The 22,461-nt window shown below is 45.7% G+C and overlaps 1 protein-coding gene across 1 annotated transcript in view; it reads left to right on the top strand.

The window, feature by feature from the left end:
* PLPP3 (phospholipid phosphatase 3) overlaps nt 1-22,461 on the top strand; it is a 45,391-nt gene that overhangs the window by 7,435 nt on the left and 15,495 nt on the right. The window contains exon 2 of the mRNA XM_074151713.1: nt 17,870-18,027. Within this exon, the coding sequence (XP_074007814.1) occupies nt 17,870-18,027 (158 nt within the window). The remainder of the gene's footprint in view (nt 1-17,869; nt 18,028-22,461) is intronic.

Genomic DNA, 22,461 nt, shown 5'->3' with positions numbered 1-22,461 from the left:
AAGTTTGAAAACTTGGTTTGTCCTGGTGGGTTTCTAAATATCAGAAATCCCTATACACTCTGTCCTTTCAAGTTGGTCACGTAAGTGGGCTTGTTTTTCACATGCGTTGGATGTTTTGAAGACAGAGGGTTGAAAACCGACTCTCTGCATCAAGTAAACGTTACAAGCAGAACATGTAATTTAACTCCAGAGCTTCTGATGCTCTGAAAATGCCTGTGCTCTTTATGCCCTGTGTTCTTGTTCCGGTGTTGCCTGTAGCTCGCACCCATACATGAGCTTGTCTTATCTGAGCATGTGGTGCTCTCAGTCAGGAGCTACAGGGCTTGGCTGGGGCTGCCAGCCAAAGCCCAAATGAAGCTTGCAGTGGGTCTGATGATGCTGGTGACACTGAATCAGTGGAGAGTGTTCATAACCCTCTAGTACTTCCCCATAATTTTTCATCCCTTACCCAAAAAGACATGAAAGCTCTGTTGACCGTAGCACAGAGAAGCTTGGGAGATGCCTCCAGCCTTTCTGATAAAACATACCAGTAGGCTTAGCCTATGGTGCCTGAGAGATACAGCAAAATGAGGCTGGATTGGCATTGCTGGGTTGATCTAGAACTTGCCCAGAACACTGAAGGTAGCTGTGGCATGGAGGTGTCCTTCACTGTTCTGGGCATTTGCAGGTGGCAGGATGTACCTCTTGGAACTGCTTCAGCTTTGGTGGTTGGAGGAACTGAGAACAGCACGATTCTTCTTTCCATGGGGTTAAAAAGAAAAAGTGAAAGTTACTAGTTAGTGGTTTTGGGCAGCCATCCCTCTTGAAACAAATGATGCTCCCTCTGAGAGCTCGCTTCTCCCGGCAGCGTCAGGGTTGTAGCCCGCTGCTGCGTGAGGGAAATGACAAGCTGCATGGCATCCTGTAATTAGCTTTCACCTGGTTTTACCATAAATTAGTGACAATGACAGCCATTTTTGAAAGCTTTTACAGCAGTGCTCCTGTATCTGATCATGCATGTATTGGAGACAGGCACTGTGCGTGGATATTAATTGTGTTGCTGTTAATTCACCATGTGCTTGTGCAAAGCTGAGACATCATCATGTGTCTCAAAAAGTCCAACCATTGAATCTGAAAGCCAACGTGTCAAATGGGGTCTGGGCTTCCTGTCTTCTCGGCAAGTTATTTATGACCTCTGTTTTGGGGTGGTGTGATGGACCTTTCTCTAAGCAAGGCTCAGCTGGAGGCTGGCCTGAATGAGCAACCAGCGCAGCCGTGGCAACCGGTCCAGCACCCCAAGCATTTTGAGGTCTCCCAAGGCTTTTCTGCAAAGCCCACCGCTCTTTAAAATGTTAGTTTCCAAAGGGAAAGGTGAAAATAGCGTGGCAAAATGCTGGTAAGCAGGTCTGGTCAGTGGACACCGGGAGCATTTGTGTTCTGAGTGATGCTCATGGGGTAATTTTGGATGGACGGCAAGCTGATGCCAGGCAGCAAAACCCCTTTGAAGTTGATAGCTGTGAATCAGTTTGGTGTTAGCAGGTTTCTGAAGCTGCTCTTTGATCACTGATCTGATGGCCCTTGCTTTTTTTGGGGAGCTGCTTCTCCCTTTCATTACTGGGTTGCAGCCCCGGAGGAGTCCTGTGGTGGGATCCGAGCTCTGCTGCCCCTGGTCCTGCCCAGGCACGTCGCAGGGGAGGTTTGTGCTTCTGGGAATGTCTAATCTAAGGAGACAGGGAGAGTGGAGGAACATCACCCCCACGCGTAGGCAGGGGGCTGGAGCCTGGTGAGGGCACGCTTTGAAGGCAGTATTTCTAGTACGGATGTGCCCAGTGGGGCTTTCGGAGCTGTTGAGATACCTCTAATTCCTGACAATTTCAGTGAAGCTGCAAACTTCAGTGCTCCTGCCAGGCCTTCACCAGCCTCCCAAGGTATCTTTTGAAATCAGATCCTCAGTGATGTGCAATCATGGAGGAGAAATTTGCTGCTCCCTGGGCTTGGGCCAAAGCGTGTCCCTAGGACATGTGTGCACCTGTCCCGGAGCTTCCACCTCAATTCCTGTGAAAGCCTCCCCGGGTGGCTCCGTTCCCATCTTCTGTGTTCTGCAGAAAAAGGAAACGACCTCAGATCACCCATTGCAGTGAGAATTGGCTCGTCTGTTCCCAAAATAAGAGCTGAAGTTTTTCTGGTTAAGGATATGGGGGAGGAGGGGGGAAGGTGCACCAAGACATCCGCCAGTTGATAATAAATAACGCAAATGGCTTGTTCTCAAAGGAAAGGCTTGGAGGGGTCTTTAGGCTACTCATACTTGCCAGACAAAGAAAAAGTTCCTTTTGCTGCCTGACCACAAGAGGCTATGTTTTCAGTAGAGGCCTCTTTTTTTTTTTTTTTTTTTTCTGTTTCTTAGATTTTTTTTTTCTCATTTATTCTTATCAAAGTTTGCATCATCAGTGCCTAACTCATCAAATAATTCCATCTCTTTTCCCGTAACCTGGGATGGATATTTTTTCATCCAACACCCCTCGTTTCTTGACCGTCCCTGCGGCTTTAGCGTACAGCTGTCATTCTGCGGCAGCTCCCACAAAGCTGCTGAAAACCAAGGTAACAGCAACATTTTGAGTGAAGGGGATGAAATGTGGAATAGGTTCAGCGTATTTCTTTGTCATTGTTGGAGTCCTATTCAGTCTGGAGCTGAATAGGAGGCTGATTAGCATGTGGAAGCATTTCTAAAGCATTGGTCTGTGAGGGTTGGGTGGTTGGGGTTTGTGTTTTTTGGTGGTTTTTTTTTTTTTTTTCTCCTTAAAGGAGAAGTTTTGTGGCATTTACTTTTTCTGACTGAGCTGGCATGTGTCTTTATCAAACGAAAAACCCATGGAAAAGTCAAATAGCGTTTTAGAGAGCGCTTGTTTTGATAAATCCCTGCATGCGTGGGCACAAAAGAAGTTTTCTGGTGCTTAAAGCTCTAAGAGCTACTGCAGAGTCTAGGGATGCAGCGTGTTTAAAACGGCCAGACAAGCGGGATAGAGTTTGGGACGCATCTGGATTGTGGATATGACATAAGGGACTTTGCTTTTTGCTCTCGCTGAAGTTATCTGCAAAAGTGGGTATTGCTTTACGAACGCAGGATCGGGTCCACAGTCTGAAAATCCACCTGCTTAAATGCTCAGCGTTTTGCTTTCACAGGGAAAGATATAACGCTGAGGTCGATTAAAAAGCTAACTGCAAGTGAAAAACAACTTTTCCCCAATGAAACTGCTTTAAGTCCTGGGCCTGAGGCTGGTTTTGGAGAAGAGGGTTGATTTTTATTATTACTTTTTTTTTCCCCCCTTGGTGTTGGTGCAAGGTGTGGGGCTGACATTCCCATTATAGTCCCTTGCTGCAAGCTCTGCCGGGTTTTGCTCTGAGTGGTAGCTGAAATTATTGCCTTGGTGTCTCGGGTGCTAGAGCAGGGGTTCTCCCCATGGGAATACCATATCTCCTGCCTTTTGTGGGATCACAAACCTTGAGGGAGACAGGGGACGCCGCTGCATGCCGGGGGCTGTATGGATGTAGCACACTTGTCTCCCTGATCTTGCAGACAGAGTGGGGAGTGCAGGAAAATGCACTTAATTTCTGGATGCAATGAGCGATGGACTAGAAGCTGCATGGAAAGCTCATGGCAGCAGTTAGAGTTGAACCCTCTTGGTGGTGCATGGATGGACCAAACTCCATGCCTGTGTTTCTCTCAGGAGCAGTGATGCCTTGTCTAGTTTTCTTTCAATTATTCCAATTTAAGAGGGAGGGGAAAAAAAGTGCCTCTCCAGCTCACTGATGTGCCTTAATGTAGGCTATTGAAGGCTGATTAAAGCTATTGTTTAATTAAGGAGAACTTAGCTCCTCTGGTCACAATTCACGATTAAAGGATCGTTTGAAGTAATTCTGCAATGCTTTCTTTGGCCTTTTTTTTTTTTTTTTTTCTTTTTTTCCCCCCTCCTCTCTCCTTTAACGTGAAGAAAGTTCCTAGTGCTGTACGTGCCCCAGCACCGAGGGTTTGAACGCTGTTACAGGACCGCAAACCTGCTGGCAAATCTGGCCGCTGCCAAGGCATCTGAACATTAAAAAGCCCTGCAGAGGGGTGGGAGGGAGTTCAATCTCAGGATACGCTGATTTGGAAAGGGAATCCAAACAAAGAGGCTTTTCAGCAGAGGCTGAGGCTTGGCTTCTCTCAAGGGCAGTTTGGGCTTGGGGAAGCATCCGGGAGGCGGCGAGCGGAGCAGGAGTACATGAGCTGGATGCCGCGCGGTGTAAGGTTTCCCAGCACAGCGCGGTTTTGTGTTACAGGCTGGGGGAACTGGCTGCAAGCGCTCCTCTTTTTCTTTTCCTTCTCCTTTTATTTCTGTTGGAAACAAAGGGGAGGTTTAGACTTTTTTTTTTTTTTTTAATAAAGGAAAAAAAAAAAAAGGTTCCCATCCCCACCTTCCCTGCAGGTTTGGCGATGCCTCTCGTTGTTGGTGCTGGAGGGGGACCCATCGGTGTCTCTGACCTGGAGAAACCCTTTGCTGGGTCCCAAGCTGGCCTTGCAGGGGCATTTTATTTTGCTCAGAAAGCACAGCCTGCTCACAGGCTCACTCTGGCTGGAGCCCAGGGCGCTGGGTGGACAGGCACATCCTAAAGAAGGGTCTGACTCGGATAAGGAGAAATGAAGTGGATGCTGGAGCATCTTCACAGCAGGAGGGATGCAAAGCGGGGTGTGCGTCCACCAGGCCCCCTGTTCCCACAGTAGCCCTGTCCCTCGCGGTGGCACCTCTGAGTGCCACCACACTCTTTGGAAGAGCCAGGAAGTGCTGAGCAGGGAGGAGGTGCTACCAACCATTCCAACCAACCAGTTGGGTTTTTTTATAGGCACCAGATGGTTTTAATAGAGGAAAGCTGAACTTCTTATGACCCTTCCCCACAGACGTTGTTTGTTGTTTTGTAATTGTGGCCAGGACAAAACCATGTCCCAGAACCTGCAGTGAGTTGTGAGAGCTTGATGCCTGGTGCCTTCTTCTCCCACCCCACCATGAGCTTCCCCCCCCACCCCATCCCACTGCCCCTACACTCCTCTGCCTGCAAATTATCTGGGGGAAGCTGCTGGGCATGAAAGACTTGAGGCTTTCCACCGATCCACGGTTAAAGAGATTAGCAGGAGTACAAATTGGAAGAAACCAAAACATCTAAAAGCAAAGAGCAAGGAAGCAATAAAATGTCAGGCCATGTTTTCCCTTCTGGTTGATTAAAAATTCTCCTGATAAGCAAGAAAGCTTTCATGGCTGGACAAGACCTGTATCGTGTCAAATGCAGTGAAAGGTTTATTAGAAGGATAAAGTGGTGCAAGCGTTGGGTTGTGCTTGCAGCTCTTCTGGCGTTGAGTTATCCCTCAGGGCTGAAGGTGTTTTGCGATGGTATGGGAGCAAGAAGTGTAATGGAGAAATCACTTCTTCTGCGGAGAGAGGAAAATGTATGGAAACGGGGGTGTTTAGAGGGGAGAGTGGGAGACACGGGTGTCTGCGTGCTGAACAACTGTCAGAAAAATTAACACAGAAACTGGCTGTCAGGAAAAGCTGTATGACAGAGGTAGGAAAGAAGAGTAAAGCCACCCAATTACTGCCAGTGAAGGTCTCTGGGTGTTATACCTATATCCATAATGCACCCAAACCCATGATTTTTGAGCGCATAGTTGTCCTGTGGCTGGTACCTTTGGAAGCAGTGTTACATCAAGGCTGACCATTTCTGTAGATTCCCTCTTGCTGCTCCTGCTTGCAGTCTCGTTTCTGTCCAGGAGCATCAAAACTCCATTAAATCTGAAATTGTGCCCATCTCACTTGCCATTTGTTTCATGGTGGTTCTGGGGACAGGGGGCCACTGAGGTGGTGCATGCCGGGGGTAGGAGAAGTTCAATGGGCACGCCTTGGCTTTTGGAAAGTAGGAAAGTCAAGCAGAAGAAGGAAATGAAGGCTGGGTCTCCTGCTCTCCATGGGAAAACCAACAGTGGTGGCAAACCACCGTGCTTGGAGATCTGCTCCAAGTCAGTGCCAAGATGCTCCTCTGGGCCCACGGTTTCCCCCTAGCCTGAGAAATCTGTTTGGAGATCAAACACAAGACAAGAATGAAGAAGCAGGAAAACAAAAGATTCGCTTCCGTGCTGTTGTGTTTGACTTCCCAAGGTTTCAATTGCCAAGGGCTGCTTTGAGAGCCAGCTGGCTGCAAAGGAATGCCGATATCAAGTAAGAGAAGAAGAGCTTTTTTTCTTTTTTTTTTGGTCTTAGGATGCAATAAATGCTGTATTTTCCTGCAGAAGATGCAGCTCTGGATGCATTCTCCCCACTTTTATGTAACTGCTTCCTCAGCTTTTCCAGCTGCTGTTAAAGCTCTTGCTATTACTCTTTTATTGCTTATAGAAGTGAGAGGGTGCAAACAGGAGGAAAGGCAAGTATGGAGTGCAAATTGTACCTCAGTTGTGGAGGTTTTTCTCCTTGGAGCAGAAAAGTATGTTTTATACAAAGGGAAAATACAGTAGGTGATTCAACTTGCAAGTCCTTGGCCCATGCACTGAGGGATGCACAGGTCCCTGCAGATGCTGGTGCACAGTGACAGCAGGATCAGGCCCACCAGTGTGTGGCCTGGGAACAGGCTGGACGATCCCAATTTTGCTGCCAAAACCTTAATTGTACGATAACTTGGAAAAAAAAGAAAAGAAGTCTAGCTTAAAAAAAAAATAATAATAATAGTAATAAAGCATGGGATATTTGGCACGCCGGTTGTATAAATCTTGACGTTAGCTACCTGTGAATCATCCAGCAGCATGTTAATTGGTACCCCTCGGTAGATGAGGATTTGGCATCGGGTCTGCATGTAATTACAAGCCACACACAGAAGGACACAGGCAGCTAATGAACTCCTGCCAAACTCCAGCTCCGCTTCTGCGGCTTTTGAAGTTTGCTGGGCTTTCAGTGTTTTGTATAGTAAGCACTGAAAGGCATCAAATCACTCCTTTGACAGCGTTTAGAAAGGGTTGGTTTGTTGAATAACTGAGTCCCTCCAAACTCCCATCGGAGAACTAGAGCATCTATAGGCGCCTTTCTCAACAGAGCAGTAAATAGGCTGGAAATAGAGGACACCCCCGATGAGCTGCTGAGCTCCTGCCTTGCTGATGGGAGCCAGCGGGCTCCGGTTGCCATGATGGGCTGCAAGAAAAGAAACTATTTCCATTTAAAACCCCTTCAAAACAACCCCACTTGCTGGTACGGGCTTTTTCCCAAGCCTCAAAGCATTTAAAACTGGGGTTGTGCAAAGTGGGTTGCAGCGTGTCGCACGGGTCTGCGGTTGTATCGGTGTGACGAGGGAGGTGGTAAAAGGGTTTTTGGAGGGTTTCTGCCCCGTTGGGTTTTCGTGATGCTGGATTTGGAAGGTCGTGGTGCTTTTCCATGGATGCTTTGTTGCTGGGATGGGATTTGAGCCTGAGCCCTTCTCCTCCTCTTTTCATGTTGGAGGTGACAAAGGGAGCTGTTGTTGAGATAAAAACAATTTCCATGAAAACCTGCGATTTTCAGGCAAACATACCAGGCGGGTTTCATGGCAGTACCATGGTGAAGGGGAATAATGCAACTTGGCATGAAGCCCTTCCAAAAAAAAAAAAAGGGGGGGGCGGGGTGGGTGGGAGGAAACAGAAGAGCCTTTGTCAAAATTAACTGCAATAAAGAAAAAGGGACTGCTATTCCCTTGGACTTCTTTAACCTTTTTCCCCAATTTATTCACACGTTCCTTGACAGCAGGGCACAGCATTGTTACAGGAGGGGCTGGAAAGGGAAATTGGGAGTTATCCATTTTTTGCTTTAAAAAGCACGGTACACGTTGTGTCCCTTGAGCTGGCTGATGCCTGTGCCATTTGGATCTGGTCCGATTTATACTGTCCCCTAAGGAAACAGGGCTACGAAATGCCACCTGGCTGCAGAACGCAGCCATCGTGGGGTGGGTTGGGCTGTGCGTGGGAAAGGGGCTGTTGTGACACCGAGTATGACAAGAGGGGACGTGCCCACGGTGGCTGGCCCCTGTGCCGGTGTTGGCCCTGTGCTTGCAGAAGAGGGTGGGGAAATCTTAGGTGTCGCTGTGACAGCGCTGTGTCACCTGAATTTGCAGAATATGCAGTTTCTCAGGGGGATAAAAAGCAGTCAGACGTCTGAGATGGTGTGCAGTGTGGAACCATGGTGTCTCAGAAAATCTCCTTTTAGCTTTCAGGCACCCAGATAATCCATAGGGTCTCATCCAGGTGCAGCTGGGTCAGGGTAGGTAAGTCCTTGTGAGCAGCACAAGGCGGGCACCTCTGTCACTGCTGGTGATAGATTGCCACCAAAATATCCCGTTCCCAGCTGCTTTCCACCAAAGTAACTTAAATTCCTATGGGCAACGTGGTGGCAGGACGGCCAAGACAACAGCCATTGTGCCTCTGCCTTCCCCTGCAAAGTCTCCCCTCCCTTAAAAACCAAGCTATTTTAATGAGGAGCATGATTTTTATTTATTTACTTTTAGTATTACTTGGCTACCAGGTTATATCTCAGTTATATCATGTATTGTTATATATGTGTCACTCTATACAGTAACTACAGTCAAAATACAGAGGAGGGAGAAAAGAGATAATATTAATAATATTATGCTTTTTTTAACCCATCAGTGAATAGGCAAAGCCTTGCTGAGCTCTGCTCTAGAGACCACTGAGATCAAACCCCCATCGCTTGAAGGGGCTTTGAATCATTTCCACCTACGCTCAGGTTTTTTTTGCCTTTCAGCACTGTGTACCATGCATTATATCCTGGAAACTCTACCAAATCTCGACTACTGAGGGGGAAAAGTTTCATTTCCAGTTAATCAAGGGAGTTGTGTAATACCATTTTCTCCTGGGGAACTTCCAGAAAAAAGAAAAGAGGAGAAGGGAGGGAGAAAAAAAGGGGGGTATTATATAAAGCAAGTATATTAAGAGGAAATAAATTATGAATTAAAAGTGATTAGTGAACTTTTAAGGAAGAGGTCAGAAGTGCCTTTTGGACTACAAACTTTTTAAGCTTTCAGTGCTTGTATTCGGTTACAGAGTTATAACCTGGCCTTATTTGTGCAGGTGGCTGCTGCTTCAAATCCAAAGAAGGATTTTGCATTTACAATAGGTACATTGACAGAACTGGGTCAGAAAGCTACTTGCAGCAGGCTTCAGTGCTGCGGACACAGGCTTTGCCTCCTCTCGCACAAGGGCAGCTGCTCCCAAAAACGTGCTTAATTACAGCTGCAGTGCATGGCTGGGATGCTCTGGGAAGGGGGAAAGGAAGCTTGGGAAGTTCAGCAGATGAAGTTTGGTTTTGTTGATTTTTTTTTTTTGTTTTGTTTTGTTTTTAAGGGACCTGATGTTGACCAGGTGAACTGGCTTTATTTTTGCTTCAAAAGCTTTCTGCCTTTATTGATTTCAAAATCATAGAATCCTAGAATGGTTTGGGTTGGAAGGGACCTTAAAGATTAAGTTCCAGCCCCCTGCCATGGGCAGGGACACCTCCCACCAGACCAGGTTGCTCAAAGCCCCATCCAGCCTGGCCTTGAACCCCTCCAGGGATGGGGCATCCACAGCTTCTCTGGGCAACCTGTTCCAGTGTCTCACCACCCTCACAGTAAAAGATTTCTTCCTGAGATCTAATCTAAATCTTCCCTCTTCCAGTTTGAAGCCATTACTCCTTGTCCAACCACTACATGCCCTTGTAAAAAGTCCCTCTCCGGCTTTCTTGTAGGCTGTATCTTCAGATACTGGAAGGGGCTATAAGATCTCCCTGGAGCCTTCTTTTGTCCAGGCTGAACAACCCCAACTCTTTCACCCTGTCTTTATAGGAGAGGTGCTCCAGCCGCTGATCATCTTTGTGGCCTTCTCTGGGCTTGGACCAGCAGGTTCATGTCCTTCTTATGTTGGGGGTCCCAGAGCTGGACATGGTACTCTGGGTGAGGCCTCACCAGAGCGGAGTAGAGGGGGAAAATAATAGGGAGATTCTTGCTGACTGCATTGTGTTGGCTGATGTTTGATTTTTCCACTCGGTCTTCTTAGGGTTCCGTGTGGCTGTGGAAAGACAAGGGGACAGGGCTCATACATTGTGGTGTTTGGGGGCAGTAAGCTGAGATAAGGAATCTCTGCTTGATATTTTATACATTAAAGCAACACCTACAACCCACAAGACCTTCCTTTTGAATAGAGGTTGGGGGAGTGGAGCAGCTTTGTTGTTATATTAGGGAAATATTAGGGTTCAAGCAGCCAATGTGTGCCAGTGGGATGAAGTGGAAGAAGGGGAGCAGCAACTATGCTCACCCTTACATAGGTTTGGAAGGAAGCTCCTAGATTTCCTCCAAAGAAATGGGGTGTTGAGCCCCTTTCTGTCAGTGTAAGCGTTGCCAGAGCCGGGCAGTGGTCTGAGCCCTTCCTCGAAGGCAGAGCCTGGAGGAGTCGTGGCGAGACAGGGCTCGTTCCAAACCCCGCTGACCGGCAGAGTAAACCGTGTTCGCTTCGTTTGTAATTGAAAACATAATAGTCGCCACAGTGTATTTTTCACACGATCCATTTGCCCTGAGTATTGCGGAGTTCACAGGCACATTTTTAATTTATTTTTTTTTTTCCTCCATCTACTCAAGCTGGCTCATCCTTGGTCAGACTTCTCATACCTGTGAGAACTTACAAAGCACTTGGATGTATAGAGGTGCCTCAAATGATGCTGATGTGTTGGGGTTTTTGTGGTGTATTGCATTTTATTACTTGCTCGAGAAAATGTGAAATTATGGCTTTGTTTCCCTCATGTTTGACTGGAGCTGGCTCTGGGTTCCCATTGATAATGTCTTTTATATTAGCCCTCTCCAACTTTTTCTGGTTGGCCAGTCTGGCTTAAATCTGTTTTACCCCACAAATGCAGAATTTTATATGCATCTAGGTATCGTGGCTTGGATAAGACCTTTGGTTCTTATTAATGCATTTTTTAGGTATTAAAAATATACGTGCACTTTAATATAAAGCTCTTTTAATACATCAGCCCATGCCAAACTCCCAGGAGGAACAACTTAACACGCTTCTTGGAATTCCCTTCTCCTCTTTCTTCCTTTGTATGTGGTGTTTACCTCTGGAAATAGGTAACAGGTACCCTCTAAAAGAGCAGTATTTCTCCCAGCAAAATCAGTGGCAGCATTCCCATTCATCTGGAGCTCTTGGAGCGTGGGGCCAGCACATCGTGCTCCAGCCGCGCGAGGAAGCATTTCTACCAAAATTTTGAATCCAGAGGAATTTGTGGTCCATGAGAATAATCTGACATTTAGTTTGAAGTATCTGTGACCAAGAGCTTTTCTATAATCTTCTCCCGGGATGGCTGGGTCATGAAGCACGTGCCAGGTTGCACAGGGCTGTATTTACTGCAAAGGGTGGGCACGGCTCTGGATGATGGGCTTGGGCAGCAGATGGAGATACTTGTTATTCCTGCTACCTTTTAGAGGTTCCTTTTAGAGGAACTTCTCAAATACCTCTGCAACTTGGGGTCACCAATGTTACAGGGTTGTCCATATAGAAAATGAATATTCTTGGCTTTCTTCTTGTTTGCTATTGTGCTAGCAGGCACACGAAGGCATTTTGCCCAGTGTTCCTGAATAACCGGTTCTTCTTAAAAAAAACAAAACAAACAAAAAAACCAACCCCCAAAGTAAGAACCCAGAAAACATCCCCATCTATGTCAAAATGTACCTGTGTCTGCTCACTGGGAAGTCTCCTGGACTCTATAGCAGCTGGTGGACTTAAAAATGGTGAGGTTTACATTGAAGTTAATATAATTTGGCTGAAATATAACTATTAATAATAAAGTGGACTGAAATGACAGCCTCTTGGTAGGAAGGACACCAGACAGATTGATGGAGGTAGGCACAAAGGTTAGTGTGAATTATGTGGAAGAACCTACAGCAAGTATAAAATGAACTAATGTCTTGAGTTTTGTGGAATTCAACCCATTTTGTCCTAGAACTTTTCCAAACAGATCAAATCAGAGAAATGCAATATATGCTGATCCTTGTTTACAGGTTCTTAAGGACTCTAAAGCAGGTACCTGTTCTACAATAAAGTCTAGAGTTTGTTTGTATGTTTAGAGAATTGTCTATCCTCACGCCTCTGTGTAGCTGGGAGTAGAGGAACTGTAATAGAGTTGAATGGGAATGTGTTTTGCAAACACAGATATTAGCTGTGTTTGCAAAATACAGGCAGATGCACAGAGCAATCTTCTGGACTGCTGGGACCAAGGTGAAGAACAATTAAGACTGAGCAATAAAATGCCGAGTTGAAGGTACTCTGTATTTGTGATGTTAGCCTAGCTGTCTCTTGTGACTATGTGGACATCAAGTATCCAGATTCAGTCAAAAAGCATAGAGAAGAGGACACACCACTGACGCTTTCAAGACCTTTGAAAATCCAAACATAATGGGTTTGGCTACCTCTGGGCTGTGGATCAGGTCCCCCGAGATTACTTTTTGGTTGACCAAGTTCCTACCCCTCTTTCCCCCACCTATTTTGTTGGTGCTGGTGCAGATTCAGGCTCTGTAGTGATTGTCAGCACATGCTTCATATGATGGAAATATGGAAATACTTCTATTCTGCATGGTTTTAAATTTTATCTGTGTGTATATATACATATATACACATATATAATGTCAATTGGCTTCAAGAGTTGTTCACTCTTGCAGCAGCTGCCAAGGCTAATCTGCATTGCTGTGTTACTTCTCTAAAAGTTGTGAAGCTCACTTTTAAAGCCCTAATAAAAGCCTACTGTAGGCTAATCTAGTTTTTGTGCATTTTAAAACATGTATAAATGTTCTAAACCAAATAAGGTTTATATGTACCCAAGATCAGCTATTAGGTACTTCAAATAGAAAGCCCGCCGCTTTTAGGTACCCAAATATTTACAGAGTGTGTCTTGAATGAGGAGTTAGATGCCCTGCTCAGCCCTGCCAAATTATTTTATGATCTTTTTCACTTATTTAGATAGATGTCTAATCTACCGAAACCTTTAAAACACACCCAGGGCTTGGATATTGGCAGCCAAACACATCACAGAGCGCTTGTTAGAAATTACCTTTGCTTTGTTGAGATAGCCAGCAACATCCCACTGACCTGCAGGGTTGAAAGAAGAAAGATTTAGTGGAAAAAACCCAACCTCCATCAAAACCAAACTTTTTTTTTTTAAAAAAAAAAAAAAAAGACCGAGATGGTGTTTAATTTAGTGCAAAGGTGAAGGTTGGGCTGGGAAGATGAGAGCTGCATGGGTGGGTCACTGCAGAAACACCTCTTCCCTTCCCATTCCCTCTGCAGCTTCTCCGATGGGTGGCCAACGAAAGCTTATTCCCTGTTTAAATTCCCCCCCCCCCCCCCCCCCCCATTAAATCTGCACAAGCTTTCACTTTTCAAAGACTCGGGGATTCAAAGTGCTGTACCCAACACAGAGCCCTTTTTTCTTCCGCCTTTGATTTTATGCACATTTCAAGCTGGTCAGAGAGTACATGAGGGTTTTGCAAGGGTTTTTGTTTAGGCTTGGTGGTGGGGTTTTAGCTTTCATGCTGCCAGCTTTCCCAGGATTATTGCCTATTAATTGCCTCTTAATAAAGGTGCTAACCAAGGAAAGGAATACTTTTACCTTGGTGCTAGATTTCCAAACTTGATTGGCTTTATTAAATGGAAAGACAAATAAATTTAAACCCTGCACTGAGATACCTTAGCCTAGTACACCAGCGGTTAGAGGTCACCGAGTCGCTTGGACTTCCTCCCAACAAAAGTAACATCATTTTTCAGTGTCCAGCCCCACGGTGTCCTGCTGTGCCTCGCACAATTCGTTAGTGTCCACACCTGCTTTGTGCCCCTCGGAGCAGGGCTGAGCCTGTTTGGATGGGGCAGGATCAGTCCCCAAGAGCTTTCTGTTATGCTCCTGGTTTGGAGCCCTGTTTGATCTCCTATGGCATAGTGTAGATAAAAGCATGTGGTTGGGATTTCCTTGTTCTGTTATTAAAGCAAAAAATCCCCTTTATATAAGGAAAAAAGCCACCTTTCCTTCACCTTGTGGAGGATGTTACAATTCATAAGGTAATTTCAGCTCCATTTACCTTTTTTGCATTGGAGTAAGCAAATCCCTTTGTTGTTCTGTGCTTTAGTTTCCTCTGTGAGCTGGGAATAACAGCATTTCTCTGGTTGCACAGTCCTGTATGGATGTGCCAGGGTTGCCTCTGGGCTTTAGGGTATGGTCCGCAGGCTGCTGTGTAATTTCTCAGCATGGAGATACCAGCATTAAGGAGGATATGAAGTCCTTCTATAATCTTATTTAAGATTTTGCAGTAGGTCTGTATGTGTAGATGAGGCGCAATCACAGACAGAACGGCCAGATAGGACCATTTTTGGAGAAAAGCGACCATCCCCAAATTGGTGTAATTTTTTGCCAATTTGCCAAAATTTTTTGTGTATGTCTATCGCTCACTTCAATGCAAGGCACCGTTCATTATTGTTTCCTGAAATATACTTCTTGTATTCTCAATGGGTTTGTATCATGGGTAGGGATGGGATGTGGTGGAGGTCAAAAACTTAGCACCTTTATGGGGTTCAGCTGTTGAATTTGTAGGTAGAAATCAATGCAGTCAGGGATGCGCAATCTGAATTTCCTATTAAAATGCTGAATCGGAGAGGTAGACTGGGGCAGCAGAGGTGATGAGGCCAGATGTACCATCTTCATGGTACAACCCTACTCTGCTTGCCTGTCGCTTCCAAGGATGTGTGGGCTGTAGCCCCACTTCAGGACACCTTTGCCTCTGACACATCTCCTAGCGTGAAAAAAGTCTCTGTGGTATTTTGCTGAGGGATCCCAAAGGCATCTCCCTCCACATTTAATTTTCTGTCTTCTTCCAGACTTCCCTCTGTAGCGTTTTTCTGCAAAACCCATTCTCTGGCTGCCTTTTGGCACCGCTGCAGGCTTCTCTGTGCTGAAACCCCCTTGCCAAAAAAATTGTGGGTGGTGACCTAGTCTCTTAGACAACCCGTCCTCCAAGAAATAACCTTGTGGGAGAAGAGCCATCTTAAGCACGATTTACCATTTGCCATGGGCTGGGGTCTTCTCTTCCTTGGGTAATTATGGCTGAAAGAGCAGCCTCTCACCCAGCCCTCAAAATCAAAGGCATGTTACGTCTTCTAAGTAATATCCGTTCAGCTATGGAGAGTATGTTTATGTTTCTCATGTTATAAAAAAAAAAAAAAGGGGGGGGGAGGTAAGGGGGGAAAAAAAAAGGGAATCTGAGGTTACTGTTTTGCTGGAAAAATGTCAAGACTTGATTGGCAATATCCCGCTAAACCACAAGTTTGTAGGAGAGAAAACAAAACCATTGGATTTTCTAAACTATGCCTATGCGCACTTTAAGAAAATGTATACCATATAGGTCAGTTATGCTCTTATTATAGCTGTGGCGAGCGTACATATAATTGAAACGCGGAAATACTACCCCATGCTGTTCAATGAATGAAGGGAAAACAAATCTTTATTATTCCTGGGTCCGCATAATATATAGGAACACTATTGTCTGTCTTTTCTTTCTTTTTTTTTTTTTTAAAGCCAGTTTTAGCTTTCAGATGTATTTTATTGTCTGTGGGAACATGTGTTTTACAGACCTGTCATGTGAAAGCTATTAACAAGAGGAACTGGAGAAATAACAATAAGCCACGTAACCGTGGCATGTCTACTCCCCGAGTTCAACTGTTACGCCGCTGCTTCAAGTGCATGTGAAATTGGATCGCGCCGAGCGACGTTAGCTCTTCTCCTGCAATTTTTCATTGGGAAACTTTAAGGATTTTTTATTTTTTTTTTTTAAGTGGCCTATTAATACCGGATTGCTGGCATCAAGAGGTGTGTTTCGGGGCCAAGCTGGCTAGGCATCAAAATGGTTAAATAGTGGAATGAAGATCAACTGGATTCACACGAGATGTCCGATTTTTTTTATTTACTAAATCTGAGCTGGGCAGGCGGTTCTGAAACCATTCCTTGCTGGTTCACACGTGTGGTGGAAACTATCCTGCCTTGCCAAGCACCGAGGGGCCCAGCGCTTGCAATTAACCCATTTCTAGAGCTTTTTAGAGAGGATCTCAAAGGGGTCCTGAGCGGTGACCCTGGCTGCTCTTGGGTGCCTGAGAGGCTTCAGGTCCGGGTGTGGTTGTCCCTGCTCACAGAAGATGGATATTTTCCTATTTCTTAAGACTAACAAAATCCCTTAATAGTCCTGGATTAGGCAAACCTATTAACATATAGGAAAAGGAGCCAAAATGGATTGTGCAAAGTGAAAGAGCGAAAGTGGTTCACGTGGAGACGGGGAACATTATTTTGATGACACTTTTTAACTCCCTAGGATGGTACCTTTGCTAATTGCATCTAGCAGATTGTGATCACTAAAAATGTTCCGTGGACAAATTTCGGTCGAACCCAGCAGCACTTTATTTTTTTTAATTTTATTTTATTTTTTAATTTTAGAAGGAAAAACCCTCTGTCTCAGACTTCTCGCTGTGTAAACAAACCCACAGATACTTAAGCAAGTTACTTGTCGACAAATACTCCTTTGTGCTTTCTGTAGGATCTGGGTGTGAGATCTGTTGTCTTGGCCCAAGGACAGCTTGAACCGCTGTGCGTTTGTTTTCCCCCTTACCTGGGTTTCACTCTGCAAGTGGGAGGAGGGTTTCCTGTACCTTGTGGTTTGTGATTTACTCTGAACGTGGGTTTCAGGGAATTTGGGGCTTGTTTTGGTGGGGATGTACTGTTCTTCTCTGTGACGGGCTTGATAGCAGCAATGGATGGGGAAACTGAGGCAAAGGGAAGGAAGGTGCCTTGCCCAAAGTAATGTCATGGCTGGGGAATACCCCAGGGCTCTCCTTATAGGTTTGAGGCAATCTGTATTTCTCTGAAATACTTTGAAGGATATGGAGTTACATACGTGCAGCAATTTTGAGGTGTCCCCCCGCCATAGTGTGTATCTTACCCCATCACCCCAAGTTTTTGAGCATGTCTGCTCCATGCCTGGTGCAGAGGTCCAGCTGAGCTGTGCAGATGCAGGTCTGCACAGAAAGTTCACAAACAGCATTTAAAAGAAGATTTGACGTGACTTTAATGCGATTGAAGGGGAACAGGCTCTGATGGGAGTTCAGCAGCTCTCGTGGATAGGCTGGTCGGATGCATGCTCGGCTTCCCCTTAGATGGATGGGTCAAAGATGGGCGTCCCACAGCTGCTCAAAGCACGTAATCTTATGGCATTAGTAGGTACAAACATATATACACCCTGTAAACGCAGAGAGGAGGGAGCCGAGGAAGGCTTCAGAGGCATGAAAGTAGTGGGGACGGAGTGGAGCTGGGCTGACCAGGTAGGAGAAGCCGTGCGGATACTCGATCCTCCGGTGTTTGTTTGCACAGCTCCGGGCTGCCCAGCCGCGGGACGCTCGGCAGAGCATCAGGCCCTCCCCGGAGAAAAGTGCCAGATTTATTTTCATGGCTTTTTGCAGAGGGATTGCTTTAGGGGTCCGTTCCTGTAAATTAATATTTGCAATGCACAAGGCTTAACTGAAACCAGGCAGCGCAGACATCTGATAACCATAACAGAGGAGATGCTTTTTCCCTGCAAGAGCGACTTGGAAAAAAAAATCCCAATGCTGTTCCCTTTGGAAAGATAGCAATATGGAAAGAAAAGCATTCAGGAACAGTTCTGTGTGATTTGCAAGGGGGTTTCTAGTTGGGTCTCCTTTTTTTTTTTCTTTTGGTGGGTTATTTGTATTTGCCTGTGTTGCTGATGGATTTGGTTATTGTCTCCTCTTCTTTCTTAGCTGGGTTGCCCTTCCTCATCATTGAAACAAGCACAATCCAGCCCTACCAGCGGGGCTTCTACTGCGATGACGACAGCATCAGGTACCCGCTGAAGACGATGGAGACAATCAACGACGCAGTGCTGTGTGCTGCGGGCATCCTCATCGCCATCCTCGCTGTAAGTACCACCTGCAAAACCTCCTCTCCTGTCCCTGAAGCATCCCCGATGGCTTTTTGTCACCTCTTTAGCCAATGGCACCTACGTCCCGTCGGCGTTGGGGGTTTAATGCAGTCTTTCTGGTGTGTCCATGCTATCTACTGAGGTGCACATCTACTCTGCGATTATCTGGCTTCTGCATGAGCGTGGAGCAGTAAACAATTGCAAATGAAAGCTTGTAATGGGAGAAATGAGATTATTCTTGAAGCCCGTAAACAGGCCCAAAGCTGTTTGGGCAAGTCTGTGAGTTCCACAAGAGGTTTTTCACCCTCCGGTATGAGTTCAGAGTAGAAGGAAAAAGACTTTGAGTATCAATAAGGACTTGGCATGGTTTGTCCCTATTCAAATAACTCTTGGTATTTGCCTATTTTATAAGGTTTAAAAAAATAATAATAAAGATACATCTTTTCAGCTAACCACTGCCTGGAAAAGTTTCACAGGTTAGTATTAGATTTTTAAGAGATTGTATATTACAGCCATATTAAAAAGACAATTAAAACCTTCCATGGGGAGATTATTCCTAGAGTTCTCACTGTAAAAAGTACCTAATGCACCACCTTCCCAATGCTGCCTCGTTTCTCTTTTCCTGCCAGCTTTCCTAGAGCTGTGCTAGGAAATGATTGCACGGTGAGAGCTTTGTATGTCAGCCAAAAAGCTGAATCTAGCCCATGGAGCTGAGCCTCCTTATGCCAGCACGTACCTGGTGCTGGGGCAGAAGGCAAGAGCTTCTGATTGTTGGTTGCACGCTTCCAGCTGAAGATGAAATTCCCCTATGAAAAGTACCTATGTTTTCCTTCTCACCTGCTGCTAGCACAGCTTGGGTTCTTTCCCTGAGGTGCTGCCTTCCTCTTGGTCCTTCACCTGGGAGGGATAGAGAGGGAGGTCAGGAGCACTTGTTCCCCTCTTGGCTTTTGTCTTTCCTTGTAGGAGTAATGTCACGGGCAATAGGTATTTTAGCATGGCACGGTGCCTGCTTTGGTAATACCCCATCCCCAGCCTTGCTCCTTCGTGCTGTGAATGTCTCCATCGTTTCCCAACCATATATAATCACTTAGCAAAGTAGGTCCCCAAAATTGCCTTGTTCCTATGCCCCACTCCCTCCTCAAAATAAGCCCAAAAGGTGGCAGACCCCCAATTCTATAAACACGGCAGAATTTTACCCTGCAGGTGAATAACCCCCGAGTGTGGAAAAGCCATAAAAATGAAATGAAAAAGCCTCTCATTTTCACATTACTGCCTGAGCTATCGGCACGCCGGCTCCATGTGGAGTGAGCTTCTGATCGGTAATGAGGCAGTGGCAAATACAGGAGTTGGAACAGAAACTGGAAACATAATCAGCTGCCTATGTGATCCATCAGCTTTCTACCACGAAATGGCAGGTCAATTAAAAAAGAAAGAAAATCCCCAAAGAATTAGATGTTTCTGCCCTGGTTTTGCTGTGCCCACAACAAATGTAACTTAATAAGGTAAATTCTAAAGCTCGGTTATTTGCTGTTGAGTGAAACAAATGGCTAACGAGGAATTGAAGCAACAGATTTCTTTTCTATGGCAGCATGCATGGAAAATTCAAGTCAGCCTGACCTCTTTTTTTCAGATGTAACCCAGATACCAGAATTACTGTAGCATAATAGAAATTCCTTCCAAATCCACAAAGCACTGACTCCGCTCCTTTTGCTCACAAGGTTTGCCTTCGGAAGGCAGGAGAGTGGTTATGAGGGCTTCCAGGGAGCTGGCGTTTTGGATGGCACAGCCAAGATTTCATGCCCTTGCTTTACGTGGCATTATGGGCAACCTAACCCCCGGGGTAGAAGGTCCAGGTCATGTTTTGATGAGCTCTCTGGGTGTCCTCAAGCCATTTAAGTAAACAGCAGAGGAGAAGGCTTTTGCTTCAATCAGGATGTGAGAGGATATGCATTTGGCTTTAATACCTATAAATTTACTGACTTTAGGCAAATTTCCATGCAGATGACCCTGGAGAGACTCATGCCCCTGGGCTGTGTGCTCTCACATCTCTCCTGGTTGCTCTTTCTGCTGGAAGATGGTTAATTTGATCATCTTAGGCACAGAAGCATGTTGATGGTCCCCAGGATGGCCAGAGGAAGGTGGCACTTTCCTCTTCCTCAGCCTTGTGTGGGTACCACTGCTGTGGTGCCCCATGTCTCCACACACAACAGGTCTTGAAAGCCTGTGAAAAATTCCTAAGGAAACTAATTTCCTAGATGATCTGAGTTACATGGCTGGATTAGCTGGTTGTTTTACAGTTGAAGGCGGTATGCTTCAACGTGATTAGACACAGAGATCGTTACGCCAGGGACATAAGCTCTAAAAGTAATTACTGGCTAATGGGATTGCTGGTGATACCTTATGATAATGATAAAATGGGCATGACAACCAAATGCCTGCAAAAGGTGTTCACAGACAGAAAAGTTTGATATTGGCTTCTCTCTAGTGACCGTCTTTCTTAAATATGTGTGACAGTCGCCCAGGAGCTGTGCCTATCATGTAGGTATGGCACATGTCCCACGCGGATGGCTCACCAGAAGTTCAAGCCATATGAAGAACTTAATGTCTTTAAGACTTGCTGCTTTTTTTCAGGATGTCCTTTCAGTTCATGCACATCTGTGCTGCATTAGTTTTTCACCGTCCGGCTTTATCTGGGACGGCACTGCCAAGAAAACAAATTTACCCAATATTTAGCTTCTCATTAAGGTTGAGCCATGGCTTTAACTAAGTGGGGAGGGCTCATGGCTGCCCAGCAGTGTGTTAGCGAGGGAATGGAGTCTCCAATTTACAATCTGCTACATGTGTGCAATTACCCAGACCACCAACGGTGAGAGAAAAATATTAATCCCTAGACTTTTGTTGGTCCCTGTTTAAAATGGTCACATGCCTTTCCCAGGCCGAGAGCCTCGGGTTTACGTGGATTTGTTTGTGAGTTTGGAGTAAGGGCACATCCGCCAGTATCAGGTGTCATCCTTAATTCAGCCTGTCTCCCCTCTGCAAAAGCCATGAGTTTTGAGCATTGTGGCTCCTCTTCTTACAAATTCAGGCTTTCAGAGGCTGCAGGTGGTGGCTGTGCCCTCGCGCAGGAGCATCTGTGTCCATCTGAGACACCCTGGAGTCACCTCCTGCCAGAGAAGCAGGAGATGCTCCAACCTCCCTCTGTGGTTCTCATGCCAGTAGATTTCCTGGCTGCCAGCTTGTGCTGGAAGGTGGTCCAAAATAGAGATAAACCATCGTCTTTGGAGTCCGAGAGGATTAAAATGATGCTGGAGCCAGTTAGCTGCAGCTCCCCAGACAACTCTTGGTCACAACCAGACTTCCAAGAGTATATCTCAGCGGTGACATGTAAACCCTGGAGCAGCCACCCAAAGTATTTCTGTGCATGGCAGCACAGCGCTTGGCCTTTATTTTTTATTATTATAGTTGTATCTCCCTTTGATAAAGCCTGCTTAACTGCAATTTCAGCTGCCTTAGGTCAACCTTTGTTTTTTCAAGCCTTGGTACGAGTGAGTTCAAACAATGATACAGCTTCATCTCCTCTTAGTCTAATTGCCATACTTTTCCAGTTTATTAGTTTCCAAAGGTTGTGCCAAGCTTTTAAAAAAGGTAGGCAGGGGAGCCTTGTCTCCTGCATTCCGCTGGCAGGCTGCCACACCGGGAGGAATATTGCTGGCTGCTCCAGAAAGGGATTAACATGAAGGCATTTTCCTGACAGTTAATTTTACATATCACAGTCCTTGTGACTAGAGAGGGGCAGGGACGAGGGGGCGGCTGAAAAGAAGAAGAAAAAAAAAAAAGCCTCGATTTATTACTCAGGTATAAAAACATTTAAAGTAATGAATAAAATCCTAAAGCTGTAAATCTGGAGCTCAAAACCTAGGTGTGTAACGTGACGGAGAACAATTTAAGCCTTTGCCTCTTTGGGAGAGGTGAGACATTTGGACTTCATTTCACAGCCTGATTTTCATTAACCTGCCTTTTAAGAGTCGGGATCATGAGATGCTGGGTTCTCTGCTCCCTGACGGTGATTTATAGTGATGTTGTCAAACCCCAGCACGCCCATCACAAGAAATACGTAATTTGCTGCCACGCAATGGCAAGACCCCTTGAAATGCCCAGAAATAGTTGGTGTTTATAGAGGATTTGAGCAGCTTGAATGGAGTATGATAGTGGCAAATTTTGGGCTAGAATCTGGGAAGTTTGGGGCTTTCTGAGTGTTCCTCTGTGTTCATGGTTTTTCAGAGAGGAAGATAAGCAGGCTGCTCATTTGTTTTCCTCCAAAATCAGTTTGATAAGAGGGTAGTGGATCAGGCCTCTCCTTCCCAAACACACACAGATTCTTTATCTGTTTTATGTTGAATATTTTTTTTTCCGCTATGCTGGTGTAGATCT

The sequence above is a fragment of the Numenius arquata genome, chromosome 8, assembly GCF_964106895.1.
Source record: "Numenius arquata chromosome 8, bNumArq3.hap1.1, whole genome shotgun sequence".
Classification (NCBI taxonomy): domain Eukaryota; kingdom Metazoa; phylum Chordata; class Aves; order Charadriiformes; family Scolopacidae; genus Numenius; species Numenius arquata.
This window is presented reverse-complemented; position numbering and strand designations above follow the sequence as displayed.